This window comes from Sphaerodactylus townsendi, linkage group LG10, assembly GCF_021028975.2.
Source record: "Sphaerodactylus townsendi isolate TG3544 linkage group LG10, MPM_Stown_v2.3, whole genome shotgun sequence".
Classification (NCBI taxonomy): domain Eukaryota; kingdom Metazoa; phylum Chordata; class Lepidosauria; order Squamata; family Sphaerodactylidae; genus Sphaerodactylus; species Sphaerodactylus townsendi.
The window spans coordinates 11,939,482-11,963,183 of NC_059434.1; the positions used below are offsets into that span (position 1 = coordinate 11,939,482).

The 23,702-nt window shown below is 41.4% G+C and overlaps 1 protein-coding gene across 1 annotated transcript in view; it reads right to left on the reverse strand.

The window, feature by feature from the left end:
- Positions 1–1,042: 1,042 nt before the first annotated feature.
- The window catches only part of UBE2K (ubiquitin conjugating enzyme E2 K), a 43,987-nt gene continuing 21,327 nt past the window's right edge, over positions 1,043–23,702 (reverse strand). The window contains exons 2-7 of the mRNA XM_048509048.1: positions 19,469–19,562; positions 15,605–15,663; positions 12,352–12,434; positions 7,892–7,991; positions 5,989–6,117; positions 1,043–5,757 (exon numbers count right to left, since the gene is read on the reverse strand). Coding sequence (XP_048365005.1) covers positions 5,683–5,757; positions 5,989–6,117; positions 7,892–7,991; positions 12,352–12,434; positions 15,605–15,663; positions 19,469–19,562 — 540 coding nt within the window. The 3' untranslated portion in view covers positions 1,043–5,682. The remainder of the gene's footprint in view (positions 5,758–5,988; positions 6,118–7,891; positions 7,992–12,351; positions 12,435–15,604; positions 15,664–19,468; positions 19,563–23,702) is intronic.

Genomic DNA, 23,702 nt, shown 5'->3' on the forward strand with positions numbered 1-23,702 from the left:
ACCTCTTCCCCTTTTTTTCTCTTTTAAAATAAACCTTTTATAACGACTTTTTTCAGTTAGTACACTTCACTTAGTACAATCTGTTGTTATGGGATATTTCTTTTAATCTCTTCCCCATGTTCTGGACTGCATGGATATTACCAGGTTAGTTGTAATTTATTTTGTTATTGCTCTAGTACTGTTCTGAAAGACGTAGTTTTCAGTGGGTTGGACTTGAGGTTCTCAGGAGGTCCTAGACTGGTAGCTAGTTACCAGGTATTTTCCAAGGAATCCTAGGCTGATTCCGCATGGGCCAAAAACAGCAGTGTGAAAACAGTGTGAAAATGGTGTAAAAGCGTTTTAAATGGTGTAAAAGGGTTTATACCGTTTTCACACCGTTGTTTTTGGCCCGTGCGGAATCAGCCCTTGATCTAAGGAAGTTTCCCAGCAGGGAAAGGCACTACCTGTCCCATCTATAGTAAGCTCAACAACAGGTATACTCAGCCCAGTAGCATACAAAGGAGTGGTGCCTATTTACTATTTGTATTTTCTGTTCTGGCAGAATTCAGTATGTGCCTATTCCCACCTGCTTCACATCAGCATTCTATATAAATTATGACCATTGGACTGGATCATAACACACACCCAACTCGTTGACAAAAGCTTTTGTGTTCTTTACAGTTTGCATCTTCTCATTTGACAGAGTCAACATACTCCAAATACCTTGGGATAATATTGCTGTCCGAATGGGACATAATTCCACAAAAGTCAGAATATGACGTCTCAAAAACACACGTCCTTCCAGCATACTGGGTGGCCACTGTCCATATGCTCGGACATAGTCAACGATTGAGTGGGGGTGCAGGTAGCCACTTGTTCCCAAAGTAATACTTGTATAATAGAACAGCTAGTTGATTTCTTATGAGGATTTCACACCCACCTACATTTTAAAAGTTACATGCAACCAGTTATCATCTCTGATATATATGAAATGGTTTAATTGTACTGCTGCGCTTTTCCTCTTGCAAGCTATTTCTTTACAACAAAGTAAGATGAAAACTTCTTCAGGGAAACATGCATTTATTAAGCATTTGCAGTGGAAATCAACATTTTTTAAAATGTGTATTTATTTTAAAAAATTGTGTACAAAAGTGTTGTGTAGTTTTTAATTCTCAAGAGGCCCACACACCCCCAATGCCACATTTGAACCCACTCATCATTTACAGCGAAGTAGAAGGCTCCAGTTGATAGCTTCCGGCAGGTACCCTTTGTCATCTTGGGCAGGAAGGGGGGAAAAAACACAACACAAATTGAGATGGAAAATGATCATCAGCCAGCAAGAATGTTCGATGGTTACAGAATTTTCTGAGAGGCATTCTCTAGCTACAAATGAGCACCATGTTTCAATTTTTATTGGAGGAGGTCTCATAGTACCTTGGCTCTTTTTTTGGCATCATTTGGAAATATTAATGGAATGGCTACATTTTAAGCTGTTCAGTAGATGCTCCCCCTCTGCATTGGCTGTAGAGCATATAAAGGCTCACAGAAGCGCTACAGCAAATGGGCATGTAATTCATTGTCAATTGGGAACTTTGTGGAACAGCACACTCAAAATAAGCAAGTAAAAACTCCTGAACTTTCTCAGGACACATCATATGAACAGGGAAGAGTACATATTTTCACTGGGGCAGTTACAGCTAATGTGCCATTTTCTGGGCATGGGCTCATCTCCCATGTTCCTATCAAGGCAGTGTGCGAGAACCACTAGTGCTTCAAAGATGTCCCAAGCACAACGGTCGCTTCTTCAGCAATAGCACATTTCCTACTGGTTTTGTGCATGTACGCAACCTGCAACCGTTTTGCACACTCTTCTGCGTTCGGTGATTTCTGCAGCTACGAGAAAAGGGATCCCTTGCAGAACTGGGTCGCCAGACTAAATGCGATCCGTAGTGAGCTTCAGAACCTTCTCCCCGCTTGGTAACCTAACATAACGTAGCTGGCAAAAGTGATGGGATATGGAGCCCATTAAGGGTTGCAGCTCTTTAGAAAGTCCTGTTCCATTCACAGTAAGTACAACTGCTGAGGTTGTCTGAGGCCACCTAAAGTGAAGGCCAATACCTGCCAGTGCCGAAGAAGTTTTGCTTCATACAGCTTGCCTCTTGAAAAGGTGCTGTGTGTTCTAGCCAGGTTTCACAACAAATAAACAGGAAGATTTTATTGGGTGCAATAAAACCAAGGGGCACAATTAGTCCTTCAGCCAACAGTTACCACCATTTACTGGAAAAATGATTTGATGCATTTTTTTAAAAAAAATATTAGGTGTACATTTGTAACTTGGCTCTCTGTATAGCTTTTGCTACTGCAAAATACATTCGTCTTCAAATAAAGATCCTTTCAGCCACGTGGTTTTTCTTTTCATTCTAATGGCTGCCTGTAGTTTTGTGCTCAAGGTGTTTCCCCCTTTAAGTATATCAAATTAAAATTAGGCCAAAAACAAGCTTATACACTGTATTTAAACACAGCTGCTCAGTAAGTTCCATTATCATCTTTCCATTGATTAAACATTGCTGGAAAGCCTCACATTTCTGCAGCCTTGGCAACTAGAATGTAAAATAATACATGCAAATACTAGCATGCATTTTTCTTTGAGAGCAATGTTACTGGCAGCTTGATGTAAACACATAACCAATTAAGAATCATGAATTCCTCTTTCCAGTAGGAGTGTTGGAGACCAATTCATTTGGGAGGGGTTTTTTTGGCACTTATAAAGACTTAGCAGGGCACATCTCCTCTCTTGTCTCCACAATGAGCTAAGAGTTTACTGAAAACACACAAAACGGGATTCTTCTTGGTATCCAAAGATACCAATTGGTTCCAACAGATTTGCAAGACAAAATATACAAGCTGTTTAAAACTCCCAGAAATGGGGTCTTTCAAAATCATCTTTACAATGGGCAAGATTTCACAGCATCAATTAATATGGACAATGAGGATAACAGCGGCTGTACCTTCACTACACCTCTGCAAGCCACAACCATAAGGGCACACTTGATTTTTCACCCTTTTTTTATGGAGGACTACTGAATATATCATTCCCAAACCAGCTCAGTGGCAGTGATTCTGGCTGCAGTTACTATGAAACATAAACACACTCTTGTATTGACACTCAGTTCCCCAAATTGTCATTAAATTCAAGGTATAGATTCCTATTCAGGCGGATTCTGCATGGGCCAAAAACAGTGGTGTGAAAACGGTATAAAGGGGTTTACACCGTTTTCACACCACTGTATTTGGCCCATGTGGAATCTGCCTCAGTGTAGTATTTTTTGACTCTTGAAAATATCTATTCTCAGATGTGCTAGCAAAAACTACTGCTATTAATAAAACCATAAAACGGGAAGCTTAGCACCTGTACGATCAATTATATGTGTACACAGACACATACACACAAGTTCTGTAACCAAGAGAAAACTCACAACTAGGAGGTTCAGCACAGGAGTGTCCAACTCTGGCCCTCCAGGTGTTAATGAACTACGATTCCCATCAGCGCCTGCCAGTATTAGCAGGGGCTGATGGGAATCATAGTTCATTAACATCTGAGTTAGACACCCCTAGTTTGGCATGAGCCTTTTCTCCTGTGCTCTAAGCCCTTCCGGTCTCATTGACACAATCACGGAAAGCTTCCCTGTAAGGATTAGTATGATTCAGATGGAAAAGCAGAAGACATTTTTTTTCCTTCTAACCACTCCTCATTCTTTCCTTTAATAAACTGCAAAGAACAAGGGAAATGCAAGCCAACAGCCATTTACATAATTACCACCAGGGTAAACAATGTTGCAGAGGAACTCATAATAGCGACCATTTTAAAAAGTACAAACACAAATGGCAGATTGTCAGGGATGCGATGGCCCTGGTTATTATTTAACAAACTCATCGAGCAGCAGCAGCAGCTTGTTAAAAAAATAAATAAATATCAAGGAATAACAAAAAAAAAAGATCACATTTCCTTTGGCATTTGAAAGTGATTTACAAGACTGCAAGGAAAGAAAACTATCACCAAATGCATAAACAGGAGGCGAAGAGATCAAGATCAGTGCTTTTTTTTTCAGCTTGAGAGCCCTAGTAACTTGGAAGGTACGGACAAACTTTCCTGCAGAAAACAACCCTCCAATTAGTTAGCTCACACCCATCTCTTCAATTTCTCTATTTTGCATCAGATGCTTGGCAGTTGTGAGATGACTAATCAGCAATAGGAGTGATGAACAACAGTCCATTGTCGGATCTTCAAGCAAAAATGGACTGTACACTTTTCTATCTACTATACAGAAGAAACACTGGAGAGCACTTGGTTTTCTCTGATGATGCCCTCATATCTTTGCCTGTTAGCTCAAAAGTAATTGATGCAGTTCTGCAAATATATAACTTCCAAAAAAGATATGCGTGTTTTGCGATTACAAAACTAATGATTCAGAGGTTTTCGATCTCTCAGGGCCGAATAAAAAGACAGACTATATGTACAAGTGTTATAGCAGACATCAACCCAGAAGAGACTCCTACTGGCTTTTAACATATGTACAATTAAAAAAAACACAAGACTTCCAAGTTCAACCATGGAAAAAAAATGTAGAGTGTGACATCTAAAGCACCCCTTACCCAAAATTATGTCCAAAATTCAACTAGGAAGCTATTACCAAAAATCTGATTGCACCACAACGAATACTGGAGAAAACTGTTGACAGAGAACCGGTTCTTCCCAGCGAAATTCCGTCCAGAATTTATTGAAAGAGGTTTGATTTCTGTGTACGAAACAAAAGAGCAGCTCCACTTGTTTGTGCTATGTCCAAATATACCAAACCTTTATACAATAAGTGTAGAAATTACAATGGTTGAAACACTTGTACCGGTTATTCAAAATATACCACCCGGAGTGGGAAACTAGGCTACTTTAAATGGCACAGACCCACAAAATCCTGGAGAGATTCTAGTGTGATGCTGTAGTTGTGTGTGCAGCTGGGGTGCGTGGGTGGGGAAGTGAGGGGGAAAGAGATGCGGGGTTGCAGTTCATTATTAGGCGGTGAAAACGTTTCAGAGCAGGTCCTCGTGTTGAACTACGAGCCCGCTTGGAAAGTTTTTGAAGGAAAAGTTACAAGAATGAATACTCGAGTTATTTCAAATGGTGCTCCTGTTCAGTTTACCCTACTTTTTTTTTAAGTGTCTAAGTAAAGTACAAGCATGCAAATACAAGGTCAGTTCACAGGCACGTAGGATCCATTTTTAAAAAATGGTTAAGGTAGCTGGGATGAGTGACGTCAACAACCGATGACTATGGATACAATCAAGTGATGTGTTCTGAGTAATTCTTAAAGTCAAAATCCTGACACAAATTCCTGCTAATCTTGGTCACAACCGCTAACTCTAAAGCGGGCATGTCGTCCCCCACTGTTTTCACCAAGCTCAAGGAATTTACAATATTTAGTAAGAAAAAATTAAAGTATTTCCCCCTCTTTTTTTAAATTTACACAGACGTTTAATTAGCTTTATTTACAGAGCATTTTTTTTTTCAGTCTCCAATAGTGCCTAGATAGCATCAGGCGAGAATGCCAGTTTTAAAAGAGAATCTATATAGAAACCTAAAAATAAGAGATGGTGCTGCTCCTCGAGAAAAGGTAAGCTGGACTACGGAAGCAGTTCTCTGCACATGGCTCAGTTACTCAGAAGTAGTTCTGTCGCTGTCTCTACATCCCATGATTTTGATGACAAGGCCACTATTACTGCATTCTGTAAAGACAAAACAAACAAACAAAATCATCCTGCAATTTCTCTTCACACAGCCTCAATTGCAGCCAAGAAATTATCCGTACTACTTGGATCTCGCAAATTTAACCATAAATCAAACACTAACTGAATTTCTCTGATCTTTCAGTCATTAAAAACTGTTCATCATGGTGTTGAACAAGCAAAAAAGGGGCGGAGGAGGAGCCACGGCAGCCTTATTTGTACAAGACTTACCCTATCGAAGCCCATAGCACAAAGGTTTTCTATCTTTTTGGTGTACTCGGGACTAGAAACCGGTGCTCCAGCATACACGTGCGCCCAAAGTCGAGCCGTCTGTTTAAACATTTCTGGATTTTGTTTGTACTACATCAAAGGGGGGGAAAAAGAAAAAATGAACTCTTACACTTGTTCAAAAACTTAAGGGAAACTTTTGCATTCAAACAAGTTAACAAGGGTGTTGTGGTTTTTCCGGGTTGTATGGCGATGTTCCAGTAGCATTTTCTCCTGATGTTTCACCTGCATCTGTGGCTGGCATCTTCAGAAGATCTGATGGTACATCAGATCCTCTGAAGATGCCACCCACAGATGCAGACAAAAGTTCAGGAGAAAATGCTACTGGAACACGGCCATACAACCCAGAAAACCCACAATACCCTATTGATTCCGGCCGTGAAAGCCTTTGACAATACGTTAAACCAGTAACAGTTTAGCCTACAAATGATCTTCAGCCCAGCATTACCCTTTACTATTAAGGAAAGATATTTCTTTGTCCAAAGACTGAAGTTATTAGTAGGTTTTTTCATCTGGGCAATTGCTGTTTTTGATTTTTGTATTACTTTGGCACTTTTTAAACTTTTTTTTTACTGTTTTGTGTGTGGTTATTTTATGCTGCTGCTTTTGCTCTGTTATTTCTACAGGTCTGTTCAAACATGACAGTATTCTCACACAGCTATCACTTCTGCGTGGGAGAGCGTGCACGGTCAGGTGTCAGGAACATGGCGAACAAAGAGAAGAAGTAATTGCTTCACACTGACCTGATAAGATGCATGCATCACAGATTACTGTGAACATAAAAGCAGTAGGCAAAAAGCATCCTTTAGCCGAGTACAGCTGCTATGTTTCTGAAAGCAGTTGATTGTCAGCTATTTCCAACTGAATGGTGTGGTGTTGGACTAGGCTCTAAGAGACTCAGATCTGGGTCCCTTTTCTGCCACAAAAACTTACTGTGTGACCTTGAGCAGATCAAATGGTGGTTTGACAAGAATGACGTATGCCACCAGGTCCCCATTGGGAAGAAAAATGGGGTATAAATGAAGTAAATATCAGTTTCTGTGACATTTGTAAAGACATGCAAAAGAACTATTTAGCTGTGTTCAGCCTCACTGTATTTTGTAGTACCTTGTAGTACCTAGTACCTTTCAGACTACACTGGCTGCTCACTGCTTTGCACAAGGCACTAGCAAAGCACAGCTTGCTCACAGTGATTAACTGGAGTTTCCCTGAAGGCTTATTGGAAGGTACTACTGAAAATAGTCAACAGTGTCAGTATAACCTGGTGTAGGAAATTGCTCTTATATCCAACAGTGTCAAGAAAACCTGGTGTTGGAGATTGCTCTTGTCTTTAATTACACAGATATGACTGCAAAATTCCATTTCTACTACACTGAATATGCAATATGACACTGCATGGTATGTGGCTACACACTGATAGCAAGTAAAGAAAATTAATATCAAGCAATTTAAAAATCCAGGAGTCTTATTTCTTTGGATGACACATTTGCCAGAATTTTTTTTGAAAATCTGGTTTCTTTCCATGCTATCAGAGGAAGTGCTTGCACTTGAATTCTTCTGAGAAATTACCTCCTAAAACTTTTCCCCGCAAAACTCCCAAGTTAAAAAGACTTGAGGAAACCTGTTCTAGTTTTCTGTCCCCCCGGACTGTGGTAACTCCAGATACAGCTAGCACCATTTTCAATACACCTTCTGGTCAAAAGAGGAATTTATTTCACTACCTGTTTCTTACTGATGATTTCTACTATGAGCAAAGTAAGGAAATGACCATTCTGATTAGCTTGGAGACCTTCAAATGCAGTGAGGGAAAATGAAGGAGACCACTGGTTTTTTAAAAAATCTGTACCTGATTTGCTACAACTGCATCTTGTGGGTCATCAGGCTCTGCAGCTGCCAAGAGTGCTTGAAGTGATAACAACACTGTCCTTAGAGTCATTGCTGCTGCCCTGAAATACAAAGGTGAGACCATAATTTCTTCTGCTTTGTCACAAAATTAGAACATGTCATATTAAAACTCATGCTTCGCTTCGCTTCCCTTCAGACTCCTGGTTGGTTCTACAACTCTAATCCTGTTGCATTGTTTATTTATCTGCCAACTGTACTGACTCACTCTGCGTAATCCATCTTGACATTTCATTTTATTTTATGATTTTACTTTTTATTTTATGATTTTACATTTTATGTTTTTATTACTATTGATTGTTTCCTGATTGCTTACTAGACCTATATGACAATCATTAAGTGCTGTACCTTATGATTCTTGACAAATGTATTTTCTTTTATGTACACTGAGAGCATATGCACCGGAGACAAATTCCTTGTGTGTCCAATCACACTTGGCCAATAAAGATTCTATTCTATTCTATTCTATTCTATTGAGTCCAAGTGAGAAAGGTGGACTATAAATAACATAAGATAAATGAGGTCACATAGCATAAAAACACTGCTGCCAAGACTAATACAATATCATTAGAATATATAACTTGAGTATTTAAACGCCCCTTTGCAATCATCTGGCGGCTGGCATACCAGGCCCAGCCCTTTCCCAAATATCAGAATTGTTGCAAGTTGTCGAAGGCTTTCACTGCCGGATTCAGCTGGTGGTTGTGGGTTTTCTGGGCTGTGTGGCCGTGGTCTGGTAGATCTTGTTCCTAATGTTTCGCCTGCATCTGTGGCTGGCATCTTCAGAGGTTTATCACAGAGAGAAGTCTGTTATACACTGTGTCCAGACTTCTCTTATAACAGACTTCTCTCTGTGATACACCTCTGAAGATGCCAGCCACAGATGCAGGCGAAACATTAGGAACAAGATCTACCAGACCTCGGCCACACAGCCCGGAAAACCCACAAGAACCTGTTGCAAATTGCTTTGTAAATGAGTGCAACAGAACAGCATCGTGGCATTACAGGCATCAGTGCAGGAGCATTTGTGATGCATGCTTTCACAGTAACATTCAAATGAGTAGGGGATCCACAAAAACTCATGGGGAGTATCTCATTTTCCCCATGTATCCCCGGTCCCCCTTTCTTCTTTCCTTTCTTTTGGACCTCTTTCCTCTCGCTGCTTCCTTCTGTTTCACCAACACACCTTTATTCCCCCCCTCAAGTTTTCAGCTTTCCCCCCTTCTCTGCTCCCAAGAGCCTCCCCCTAGTTTCTTCGCTCCCATCTCCCTCCCTTTTTCTGTTCTCTCTCCAGCTTTTTCTCTCCCCTTCCTTTCCTTTTTCTCTCCCCTTCCTTTTTTCCCCTCCACTCCTTCTTTTACCTTTTTTGCCCTCCTCCACCTTTGACTGACAGAAACCAAAGCTTGAAGGGCTCAGCAAAATTGAATAGTCCCATAAGATTTCAGCAATCACTCATCTCTTAAAGCCAAAGATGTTGTTTCCAATAGTTTGGTTTATTTAAAAATTTTATTTTTAATTCCCAAGTATGTTTTTTTTTTAATTTCAAATTTCCCTGCAAACCAGGGACTTCCATTAGGTTTGTCAACAAACCTGTCTGATCTGCCTCTGCTCCCATTCTGTGCATCTTCTGCTTTGGGGGTGATTCCTACACACAGGCAGGAAATGGTAAACCATCTCTGTTTCTCTCTGGCCTATGGGGCAAAGGTTAGTTGGCTGTGATTTGACGGCACTTTTCACTACCATTCCTAATACCTAAAAAAATAGTATGGCAGGAAGAGGGCTGGTGTACAGCGATCTCAACAGGCTAGTTTTCTGTAGTGGGATTACTTGGTATACAGGACTATTCCATCCTGCAAGCCCTCACCTGTACTGTAAATGGTTCCAGATGGATTCATCATCTCGGTAACAACTTAGCTAATACTGCATTAGAGCAGGCAGTTTGCCAGGCAGTTTGAATGGGAGTGTTTACTGAGACACTGAACTGCTGCCGTTTTAGGCAAAGGTTTTTTGGGGGGTGGGGGTGCTTTGGTGCCAAGCTAATCTCTGGCGTGTGATTAATGTTACAAACATACATTCATGATTACACAATAAATAGTGTTTACTTATTTAAAAAGATGTGATTTTGTGTCTATGCTTTGCTTCCTTTTGATCTTATTCAAAATGCAGTTAAAGCGAGATTCCAACCTACAGACATGCAAAACTAACCAAAATGAGTTGTAAGAACCTTATTATCAAAAGTAGTCATCACAGGACCTTTCCGATAACCTCTAAAAACCAGAACACCATAAGTAAGCGTCAGGCAACCTTCTGCATGGTGTGAAACGACCACTGTACACTTACCGTGAAGGGTTCTCCTCTCAGGAGGACATCTCGCCCGCTCGACAGACAGACCAAAAAAAAAAAAAAAGGAAAAAGAAGCTCAGTTGTTAGTTCCTTGGGGGGGATGTCTTGTTGCAATGAAGGACAGTTGCCTTGTTTGTTCAGTTTCCTGTTAGTCAGGTTGTAGCCTAGTGGGGGCTGAGGGGAGAGGAATGGATCCCCCACCAGGCTGCAACCTGACTAACAGGAAACTGAACAAACAAGGCAACTGTCCTTCATTGCAACAAGACATCCCCCCCCCCCCCCAAGGAACTAACAACTGAGCTTCTTTTTCCTTACTTTTTTTTTGGTCTTTGTCAAGCGGGCAAGATGTCCTCCTTCGCTCAAATGAGAAGGACCTTTCATGGTAAGTGTCCAATGGTCATTCTCCCCTGAGCAAGAAGACATATCCTTATTGTGGGACCTTCTAAAGCAGTGTCCCTTAAACGGTGAGCTAGGTCGTGAAACCAGCACGTGCTGCAAGACCCTGCAGCTGAAGGCTGCATCTGCCACACTGTACCTGTCCAGTGGCGAATGCCTGGTGAAGCTAGATATTGAGGACCATGTGGTCGCTCTGCAAATCTCCAACACCAAGGCATTGCCAGCAAATGCTGCGCTGGTTGCTGCCACCCGAACCAAGTGTGCCGGGATGCCTCAGGGCGGAGCAACCCCGAGGCCTTATAAGCCTCCGCTATGCATTCCTTCAGGCACTGACCAATGGCGCGGCTAGAGATCCCTTTCCCCTTGTTGGGAGGGGTCAATGAGATGAACATGGCGTCTGTGTGTCTTATCGCCTCAGTACGAAGAATGTAAGCCTTGAGGGTCCTTCTTACATCTAGGGTGTGCCAAACCCTTTCTTTAGGGTGCTGGGGGTTAGGGAAAAGAATGGGCAGGTAAATCTCCTGCTGCCAATGGAACCTGAAGTCCACCTTGGGGCAGAAGAGTGGATTAGTGTGAAGAACCACCGTATCCTTGTGGAAGACACAAAGGGAATCATCCACTGAGAGGGCCCCTAGCTCGGAAATGTGGAACACTACAAGGAATATGGTTTTGAGTCTGAGGTGTTTGAGAGAACAGTCTCTGACTGGTTCAAAGGGAGGCTTGATCAGGGTCACAAGCACCGTGTTTAGCTTCCAAGTGGGGAACTTATGACACACCAGCCTATCCATGGCAGCCGCCTCCTTGAGGAATCTGACTACATGAGGATGCTTGGAGTGGGCCGTTTGGTTGGAATGACTATTGGCACCACTGCTACCTGGCGCCATAAGGTGGAGGCCCATAGGTCTGTCCTGATGTCATTTTGGGAGGAAACGCAGGAGGTTGCGAACAGGAAAGAAACCGAGGAAGGAGGAGGGTCTCCCACGGGAAACAGGAAACTAAAGTTTGCTTCCTGCCTCTCCGGCAAGCCAGTGGAAAACGGCCACAATAAGATGTCCTCCTGCTCAGGGGAGAACTACTTGTATGACACTTAACCATGGAATTAAACACATGTATTATAAACTGCTTAAGCGAAAGAAGTTCAATTCAGATTTAGAAATGTCCAAATTTTGCAAGGCTACCTTTTAAACCATGTTTTGGAAGTCAATTGAAGGCACACCTTGCCAATTTTGATATCACCAAAACCGTGGCTGATTGAATCCAAGGAGCAGATAAATCCATGAGCCATTAAACTGAGCCACTAGATTTCCCTCAGGCCATTGCATTTAAGTTAACATAGCTGCACATCAGGCCTAACGATTATAGTGAAATTCAAATTTTACATTTCAAAGCTTCAAATACAAAATACATATAGCAGCCTTAACAGCTGGATCTCATCAGAGCCTTGACACCAAACAGGGTCAGGATTTGAATGGGAGACCATCAAGGAAGACGAGCTGTTATGCAGAGGACAGCAATGGCAAACCACCTCTCTGCTCATAGCTTGCCTTGAAAACCCCATAAAGCGAAACAAATGCCCCACTAATCTCTTCTGCCTCATTAAAATATTTTGCTGTAAGAAACCATCATTTATTTTAACTGCATCTAACGAAATGGATGTTTACTTACCATTGATCTTTTAGGATATCCAAGCATATGGCCCCAGTGACTGAGCTAATGTTAGGATGCCATATTTTCGTGATAAACCGCACCTAGAACATTAAAGCTCTCATGAAATCCGCTGCTAAGTAACATAACTGGAGCATTCGGAACAGCTATAAATTTTAATGGAAAACCTACATCCCAACTCCCATAATCCTGTGTCTGGACTCCAGTGGTGGCAAACCTTTGGCACTCCAGATGTTATAGACTACAATTCCCATCAGCCCCTGCCAGCATGGCCAATTGGCTGGTGGGAATTGTAGTCCATAACATCTGGAGTGCCAAAGGTTCGCCACCACGGGACTAGACCATTTCAGAAGGCAGGAGAGGCATTGGACATTTAATGCATCTTCATATTTTAAAAAGCTGACTGAAAAAATTACATGTCTTGTGTAAAAGGGTTCTGTTGTGTTCTCTCTCCCAGCACGGTGCAGACACCATTTCAGCTAGTGTTTGTGAGAATCAGCAAATATGAAGCAGATTAGTATCTGGATTACTTTTGGAATGACCACATAAATTAGGACTCCTGGGCTACATCTAGAGAACTAATGATTCCAGAAGTCAAGAATGGAATCTCTGGTTGCTTGGCAGAATCCAGCTCTCTCTGCTACTTGCAAATTTCTTTTGCATGGCATGGTGAGATGTGTTTCTGTGTGCCACAGAGAGAATTCACTGGAGATTAAGTTATGAGGTTTTCCAAGGTACCCAATCCTTTGGGGTGGATGTGTGTGTGAACTAGCCTGCTGGATCAGACCAGAGTCCATCTAGTCCACCATTCTGCTACTCGCAGTGGCCCACCAGGTGCCTTTGGGAGCTCACATGCAGGATGTGAAAGCAATGACCTTCTGCTGCTGCTGCTCCTGAGCACCTGGTCTGCTAAGGCATTTGCAATCTGAGATCAAGGAGGATCAAGATTGGTAGCCATAGATCGACTTCTCCTCCATAAATCTGTCCAAGCCCTTTTTAAAGCTATCCAGGTTAGTGGCCATAACCACCTCCTGTGGTTATGTTATATATAATATGGGCAAACTATGAATACATGCATGGTCCTTAAATTAAGCCTTCTACTTGTTTAATAAAACAAATTCTGCCCTCAGAGCTTTGTTCATCTTTTAAGTATCAAATCTGGAAATAAAATACTATGAATACCACAAACTAAATAACAAGACTAGGAAAGGATACAAAAGTGTAACACAGAGGGTCAGAGCTGGAACATTCTAAGCCACATCGAGTAAGAAAAAAACCAATAAATAATTTTTAAAAGATCAGGGGTGGAGAGAGACCAATAAAAAACCTGGAAAAACATTTTTCAAACACCACTTGGAATTCTTCCTGAAAGCAAATCTGTAGCCAGTGGACTTCTCCAACATAGACGAGATGTGTTCCCGAGAAACATACCAGCAGGCAACCTTGCTGTTGGGCTTCACATGTCAAAGCTTCTGAACAATCTCTGAATGATGCCCCATGTAATAACTGCACACTGTCATAACCCAATCTAGAAGCAATGAGAGCCTGGATAACTGTGGATGGTGTAGAATTACAGGAATCGCACTGTCTAAAAACAGTCAAAACTACAAGGAAGTCTTGAAGCTCAACCTGTAGAGATGAAGACCTAGTAGCACTCCCACCCCAAATTAGAATGTCCACCAGCACCTACCTCCCCAAATTCTGAGGAGGCAGTCACTGCAGTAGAGATGCAGGTAATCGTGTTAGAACCGTGGTGGCGAACCTTTGGCACTCCAGATGTTATGGACTACAATCCCCATCAGCCCCTGCCAGCATGGCTGATTGACCGCGCTGGCAGGGGCTGATGGGAATTGTAGTCCATAACATCTGGCGTGCCAAAGGTTCGCCACCACTGCGTTAGAAGGACTTAAACAGAAAGGTGCTCTATAGGACGAAATCACCTTCCAGGCAATGTCAATACCAGAAAGCCTTTTGGCTTGTGGTACCATGGTGCCACAGAAACAGAAAAAAACAGCCAAACATGCAGCAAATAAAAACGTCACAGGCACACATATATGAAGGCAAGAGAAGTGAGATCCTGGAAAAGGTCTGTTCAGGTAATCAATTAATTTAAGAATATTTGAGAGGTTTTTTGTTTGTTGTTTCTATTAATAGCCAAACGAATTCTTTTAGGTATATGAATGTCAGCATTTGCAGATGGAGGATAGAAGAAAAAAAATGAAAGAATACCAGCGCAACACAGGGCTCAAAGAATGTTTTCCAGGCAGATTTCATAGATACAGCTTTCCCAAACACTTGCCTTTTGAACATCTAACAGATCTATAAAAGGCACAGAATCCACCCAGCCATTGTAATGGATATCCAGGCAGAAATTCACAAAGTGCCATTTGCTCCCTTTTTCGTTGCAAGACACTGCCTTCCCAACACATGCCACAGTAGTTATTACATTCATAAGCCCTATATTGCAGCTACAAAAGGCACAGTTTTCACTCCTAAGCATCAAGCATAGTATCTGGCTTGGCCAAAAATCCAAAATATGAAGCATCCAAGTCACTAGTTATATTTAAGTTAACAGCTAGTGCTTTCAATATACAAAAAAAGGTTATGCTGGAGATTGTGTTAACCAGGTGAACAAAAAGGGGCAGGGCAGGGGCTGGAACAAGAGGGGGAAATTAGACAAGGTCACCTGATTTCTACCCTGTTATCAGAAGAAAAGCTGACAGAACTGAACACAATTAATTTCTGCCTTGAAGATCCCCAGAGCCTGATGTTCAGCTGAAAAACCAAAAATGCAGAGCTTAATTTGTAAGCCAGTGTAGGAAAGGAAATTAAGCTACGTGTTTACTGCTTATGTGGCACAGAAGTTAAAATTAAGACTTACAAATTCATTCACACGCTAAAAAGCAAGGTCCCTCCAAGTGCCACTTAACACCTTTCATAAAACTGGAGTAGTTCTGATCCTAGAACTACAATAATCTTCACTGTCACACTCTATCTGGAACTCCATCCAAAATGTACAGAAATTGGTCCATGTTTATTAGTGAAAGGAATGAGGAGAAAATAAAGCCCCTCATAGAACATCTAAATGCTGTGTTTTGTTGTCTATACATTTGAAGACCATGAACTACTGAGTAAGGTTGTTCTTACTGGATGAATCCAGAAATGTTTTGAAAAAACAGCAATGCAGAACAAAATGTCTACTTCACAGAGAAACAATCCTGAGAATTATACACAAGAATTATGCACACGGTACCTTAGGAGGATTAAATGGATACGTTTCTGGAATTTTTATTTCTAGTTGATATCTTCCTCCTGCAAAAATCAAGAGATGGGAATTATATTCACCATTATTAACCTCCTAGAACATTTTGTCCTCATAAAAGCCCATCAAGTAGTATTTTAACATTTTCTCCTACAAAACGTAAGAAATATTAACTAATTTAATTTTAGACAGAATCCTAAAGTAAAGGATTCTGGAATCCATGCCTCTGTTTACAATGGAGTATTTTCAGAGCACTAGTCAAGAGACTGTTCTAGTCCACTTGCAGAACATTTCATTCTGTTATACCTTCACTATTCCATTGGGGGAAACCACTGGAATAGGACAAGAGACAATCTACCAATAGCTGCACCTACATGGGTTTGCTTCAATGATGTGGCATTCCTTAAGATATTGTATGTGTAAACAGCAACAAACTTATTAAGGTACAGATGCAAAAAAAAAGTAGTAGTAATGGTTCAAAAATATCGAGCACTCACATATACTTAAAAAGAACATGTTGAACTTACCTATAACTGTTGTTCATCGAGTGGTTTTCTGTGCAGGCACACACTGGGACTGTGTGTATGAAGGCCAGCAGAAAAGATTTCCAAAGCTTTCTAGTAACTAGGAGCACCCCTACTCCCTCCAGCAGTTAACTAGCAAATCACATGACCAGGAAGAGGGGCATTACTCCCTCTGCTCTTTCCATGATGTCACCAGAGACCCCAAGAAACTTAAGTTCCAGAGAATTCACAGTGGGGCAGGAGGGAGGATGTGTGCCTGCACAGAAGAACACTTGATGAACAACAGTTACCGGTAAGCACAACCCTGCTTTCATCATCGTTTCCTCTGTGAAGTCCTACATTGGGAGATGAGCAAGCTCACTAAGTTAAAGAGATGCGTGTGAAGCTCTCAAAGGAAGAGACCTTCCCAACAGTTGTTCAGCATCCTATGCTGACACTTACCCAGAAAAGTCTTATACAGGACAAGGCGGCTCTCTACAGGTGTCCCAACTGAAATGTATGAGGAACATAACAAAGAAAAACAGCATTCTGTTGAACAGAGCCATGATACTATGGGACTGTTTCTCCCAATATGTTCCCCAAAGATAGCAATCGTCAGCGAATAAAAATCTATTGGTGATTCCTGGCCCCAAAATTGTCCAGCTTGCCTCAGCCAAGCTTTTTCAGTCCTGGCCCCAATCTGGTGGGAACACGCTGTCACCTGGGGCCCAGGTCTTAAGGGACCTGATGTCATTCTGCAGGGCCTGTAAGACAGAGCTGTTCCAGAGCTTATAGTTGAGGCAGTTACAAGTTTTTACCTTCCTCTTTCCTTCCCTCTTGTATCCTGGTTTTCATTGAAATTTAATTGCCATCTGGTTTTAGAAATGTTTGGTGAATCGAGGTTACTGGGTTTTTAAGTGCTAAAATGAAGCTCAAAGACGGCCTTATGCCTGCTTGTTGTCTCAGAACACAAGAACAGGAAATTCCATCTGCTTCAGCAATTCTTCAGAAATTCAAGGGGCTGAAGAGGTCCAAACTCCACCAACTAAAAAGTAAAAACCCTCCTGATACATTACATATTTTACAAAGAACCATTAAGAATTGCAAGGCTCTGCTAACCCTGCGCCTCCAAGGATTTAACCTTGAAACTGAGGGCAGTCAGGAAAAGTGGCTCCCAACAGGCCACACCTCTCTCAGATCTAACACAAGGAGGGGAAAAGTCCTTCAGGGAGGAGGGGAGCTCCTAATCTAGTAGAAGGCTTTGGAAATCTTTTCTGTGTCTGGCCAGTGCACCTGCTGTCCCAATGTGGGACTGCACAGAAGCCATGATAATGAACAACTGGAATTCTGGAAAGAGAAAGAACACACAGTTGTTTTAGACCCTAATTAAAGTACCTGAAATAGCATCAAATGAGCAATTACTACTTATTTTTTAAAGGATCAGTACATATCCTTTCACACAGAGGACTTATGGTTACAGCAAAAGGGAAAGGCAAACTTCCAAAGGAAAGGACCCTATTCTCAGGCATTTGAATCATCTTTGGATACATTCTGTTCAGTAATATTGTTAGGGCAAAACTGAGAACCAAATGATCACTGATGATACCCAGTTGGCTAGCAATAGTAAAACCTAAAAGTTAGCTTAATTCTGCATAACAATCGATTTTGCTTTCAGTAAGTGTCATTTGAAATTACAGAAAGCAAGGCCCAGGCCACTGTCAATCACACATCCCAAGGTACAATTGGAAGGCACATGACACATTTGCCTTGCTCAACCCAAGTCAATTTGGCCTGAATGAAAGAGATTCTGGTAATTTTATGTACACCACCTAGAGTTGCCTGGTAGAAGAAAAGCAGGACGCAAGCATGATAAAGAAAAAGATAACTATGAGCCACAAAGGCAAGGAAACTGCAAATGCCAAAACATATTTTTAACTATACCAAGACAGGCACTCCCAGTAGAAATAGTTATCAGTACTATTGTGTGCAATAGGGCAGGTACAAGATAAATGCTAAGAACAGACTCTCTAGATTGAAGGAGTTTTGTTCGAATAAGTGGTTGAAATACAAAACATTGTTGAACTGGATAGTATAAACATTCTAGGAATATTTTAGACTGGGAAAATTAGTATGGTACATGATATCTACAATCTAATACATTTCAAAAGGCCTTTCAGTTTCTAGTATTTTAAGTTTATGACTGGCCTCTTGGGAGTAAAAAAATCTCACTGATTCAAAACCATATTAAAAATTAGATCTGACACCTTCTGGAAATGGAAAAAAATCTTATAATTGTGAACCCTCCATTTGCAGGTAAAGACATTCTCAACTAGAAACAACATTGTGAGGGCAGAGCTGGCAACTGGTAGTGTATCATTCAAAGTTTTATTTTAAAGGTTTATTCAGGATGCACAGTGGGTTGTGTTGTCAGTAGGAACAGAGCTTTCCCCCAGTCAGGAATCGTGACTGTTGCTCCAGAGCCTGATGCTACTTATGAGCTGCATTCCAGTTCTGCCAATTGGAAGCTAGTACAAATCAACCAATACATGCAAAGAAAAAACAACCGTCTTCGTATATTTTATTTGCATAGTAGGTAAACATTAAGGTAAGAAACCAGACTGCATGTTTAAAAAAATAAACAGGAATCAGAAAAATAGGATCAAAATAGCCACTTTATCGCAAGAAACTGGGTTATATATAAGAAATTGAACTTATCTTGCTGTCTGTAAGGAAGGATAGTCTGTGCTGGGGTGGGGGGGAGATGTGAGTGCAAAGATCATGCTGGCCATTGAGTTGTTCCACACGCAGATTAAAATGTACAAACTTTCAAGCTGGGCCTAAAAATGATCTCTTTCCCCACTGTGCTGCCCTCACAAGATACTATACATCATCAAATATTTAGGAAACCAACCTTGCAAATTTTTTTCAGGGGTGCTTGTATCATGAATGTAAAACTCTGCATCTTGGACTCATATTACTATTGCACTGATAGTGTCCTGCTGTTTTCTAATTGAAACATTAGACACAGAAGACTATCCAGGTTCCCTAAAATTTCAAACCTCTCTCCAAATCACCATGAGAGACATATAAAATGGTTGCTTCCTGGTTTGTGGGATGTTTCTTTTCAAACTGGCTTGTGCTTATATAAAAGCACAGCCAGTTTAAACAGCAATATCCAATGTCTATGCAATGGGTTAACTTCACAGCTATACCAATGCAATGGGTTAACTTCACAGCTATACCAAACAATCTTAGTTTAGAAACACAATGAAAAAAATAATTTAATTGGAAAATTTTTAGCTTTAAATCAACAACTTTGGAAATGCTCCATGGCATACAAAATATTACTTGCCTTCATAGGGTGTATCTGGAGGTCCTGCTATTTCTCCTCTTAGTTCTGTAAAATTCTCATCTACAAGATCAACTTTAATCTGATTTTTGCTCGTCTGAAATAAAGCAGAAAAAAATTACAATTAGATGTTAAAAAGCAGAAAAAATTACAATTAGACATTAAAAAGTACTTGAGCCACTTTCCCCCTAAATTCGAAGAAAGCTTTATAGCAGGGGTCTGCAACCTGCGCTTCTCCAGATGTTCATGGACTAAAATTCCCATTGGCCATGCTGGCAGGGGCTAATGGGATTTGTAGTCCGTGAACATCTGGAGAACCGCAGGTTGCAGACCCCTGCTTTATTAACAGCTACAACAGCCAGCATACAGATCCACATAAGAAGCCACTTAATATTCAAAGATTCTGAAACTGTATTTATGCAGCCATTCAGGTGTCTGAAGCCACATTTTAAATTGACTAGGGTGCCACCCCAAATCATTATTAAAAGATTTAAATCTCAAAATCAATGGGATTTAAGTAATCTGTACACAAGACTTATCTTGATTTTCAAACTTATTTAAGATCATACACATACTTCTGATATATCAGAAACACAAATATAGACATTAAAAGGTTTCAATTAGACCTGGGTGATACATTTTCATTCAGAATTATCATTAACTTCAAAGCTATATATGAAGCTTTTAAACTAGCACACAATGCTATTTTCACCTCAGTTCTAGACAAATGCTTTTAAGAATGATGTTTACATAACAAATTTCCCACCATGACTTAAACAGCAATGAAACATCCAGCTAATAATGGCAGATACTACACTATTGTTATCTATCTATGCTCACAGTTACTTGTCAAAACAGGACAGGCTTCATGCACATTGTCTGTCATCTGACCTGCATAATCTCTCTTCAGATTCATACATAATTTTATTTTGAGGAGCAGATGGGTGAAGAGGAGATCAAGGAAATAATAAAGTAGGAAATGCACCTACAAACATGTTGATAAAATGATGAGATGAAACACATACTTGTGTTTGAAGTATCCAAGTCTCCTAAATAATGGGGCAATCATATGTATTAGAAAGTTAGTTTAACAGTCTTCTTAAGCAAGTTGGCACTCTCAGGACTAACTGTAATCACAGAAATGTTGGGTCCAACATATTCTACTTGTACTAAAAGGGCTTTGGGAAAACCTATAAGTAGGATCAAAAAATATACCAGATCAGTAGAGTCTGTTGAGTTAGTATACTGGAACCATCAGCCACTGCAGAATCATTGGCGGGGGGCGGGGGGAGAAACACCTTCCTTGTCACCATCAGGAGATGTGAGGAATCACAGCCAGCATCATACAAGCTCCCGTTCAGGGGCAGGCTGTTGCCATCACTAGGGCCAATATCCTGCAATTAACCATGAACTAGCACAGTGCTGGGTTTCTCTTGGCTCTCAACCATTACTGACTAGGATGACCCTGTGAAGAAAATGTATATATTCCTTTGGGCTGGAGATGGTTTATCTTGTATATTGGACCTTTGCTGGAGACAGCCTTTGAACGGTTGTTTACAATCCAACCATTTGGCCTCACTAGAGGATGCACTACATGTTTGTGTTTAGCTTAAATTGTTATTTATTTTTTCAAGATATGAACCCCAAGGCTTTTACAAGGCCACATTCTAAACTGGACAGATAGGGCTTAATTTCCAAGAATGCTCAGGTGGGGGTCATCTCCTTCAACATCTAGAGATTTGACTCCATTCGACACCCAACTGGTTAATTACTGATCAAATGATCTAGATGAGCCAATTCTACAAAACCGGACACCATTTTAGATAGATTCATTCACAAAGAATTCTTCTTAAGATTTTCTCGTTGTTGTTCTTGTCTTTATCCTTGCTATTCTTCTGCCTCAGGATGAATAGCCTTGTATTGTTTTTTTATACTTGGAACTGTCTAGAGCTGAGAGAGAACTGATGTTATTATTTCTTTTCCTTTTTAATAAATTTTTAAAATCTCAGCTGTTTGAGAGTACCGTATATGGATAAAAGGAACTCTTTTAAAGTTGTGAACCTAAATATTTTATGTTTCACTGTACTTATGTAATTACGGGCTGGTCTTCGACCGTATTAAATCTTGTAAATGAGTAAGTTCCTGCATGGCATGTGATCACCACCAGAGGAACTGCCTCATCATCAGCTTCTGTATGTAGGCTCCAAACAGTGCTGTGTATACAGCAGGTATTTCTCTTCACTCTCAAGAAAAAGGTTTAACAACAGAGTAGAGACAAAACTGCAACATGAACTCTTCCCACATGGTCCAGGAATTCTCATTTTATTTCCCATGCAACTGCAGAAACATTAAAAAGCAAACCTGAGTAAAAATGTATAGGCTTTGTCCGAATATTACTAAAACAGACACCACAGAGGTAAATAGTCCATTCAAACTTTAGCTCTAACACTTATGCAAAGTTTATATGAGATTCAAAAATGGCAAAGCAATGCCCACGGGATTTAGTTTCATTGTAAGAAAAGCACATGAAAAAGGCTTAGAGCAGTGGTTCTCAACCTTCCTAACACTGCGATCCTTTAATACAGTTCCTCATGTTGTGGTGAACCCCAACCATAAAATTATTTGTGCCTTGGATCCTACGACCATCGGAAATATGTGGCGACCCCTGTGAAGGGTCCATTGAATACTTACTGTGAAGGGCCTTTCTACTGGACGGCTAGGGGGGTATCTTGATTGGGTGTCTTCTTCATTACTTGCAAGGAGGCAGGAACCACTTAACAGAGTTGAAACTACATGGCGTGCTCCGGGGTTGAAATTCCCCCCTCAGTATTCGAACTGACCAAGTAGATTGCTCACAAAACAAACTGGACACAGGAGGGGTGACCTGCCTTAACAATAAAAACTATCTGCTCCCTGGGAACTAGCTGAACCTGTGAAAACTAGAGGGTTTCAAAAACTAGCATTGGGATTTGATAACAACCAGGGGAGGGCCAAGATACCCCCCTAGCAGGTCAGTAGAAAGGCCCTTCACGAGAATGAGTATTCAATGGACCCACCTTCTACTGGAGGCGGGGGGTATCTTGATTGGGAGCCTCCCAAATGATCCCCACAAAGCAGATTGGGTTACATCAGTCCCCAATGATATTTTCCAGAGACTCTCTTTCCATAGGCTACCTCCAAATGGCCCGAGGAAGTTTAGTCTATGGTGTCTTACAAGCGAAGAGGCCGATGCCGCGTAGCTTAGCCTTACGAATGTCCTCCACTGAGTAGCGGTTCCTAAGGAGGCAGCGTTAATTAGCTGCACTTCTTATGGAGTGAGCCACGTCACTCCCGATGGAATTGCTCCCGGTAGACTTAGGCCTTGTAGGCCTCTAATGTGGTAGCCTTAAGAGTGGTGCTAATGGCTACTTTTGACATGGGCATCCCCACATTGGGTGAGGAGACGTTGATAAAGGTCCAGTTCGATCTTCTTATAGATTCAGTTCTTATTAAGAGCGCCTTGAGCATCTCTTGCACGTCCAGGTTATACCAGGAATCTCTCTTTAGAGTGCGCAGGGTTAGGCATAAGAGTTTGGTATTTTATTTCTTGCCTCATGTGGAATCTTGAGTGGATCTCTTGGGGCTGAAGGTGAGATCCAGCAACAGGGTCACTCTATCCGGATGGAAGGTGCAGAATTTTCTGTCTGCAAGGGAGGGAGCCTGTAGTTCCGAAAGCGTGCCTAGCCGGCGATTAAAGTGACTAAGAACAGGGTTTTCATGCGAACCCACCGTAATGGGATTGATTGAATAGGCTCAAACGGTGGTAGTGTGAGTGCCGTCAGAACCGCGTGGAGGCGCCACGACGGGAATCTGTGGATCCTCGGTGGAATTGATTTGAAAGTCTGACCCCTCGGAGGAAACCCGCTATATTTGGGATGTCTGGAGAGTGAAAACACCCTTGACGGTGGGGCACACGGTGATCAGTGCCGAGAGCTGTCTTTTGGTGATAGAACATTAGGCCCATCTCGAATCCCTGTCTGTAGGAAGTGCGAGGGCGATCTCTGACTTCGTGGCTTCTCTGAATTCGATGTGGCATGCTTGGTCTGGAGCCCAGCGCTTGAAGGTCCTCCAAGAGCGCATTGTAAATGTTGATTGGCGTTTGCTAGCGTGCTGACAAGATTGTGTTGGTGACCTTGGTGGAGTATCCTTTAGCTTCTAATCTCCCTCCTTTCACAAACCCAGCGGTCAAATTTAAGCA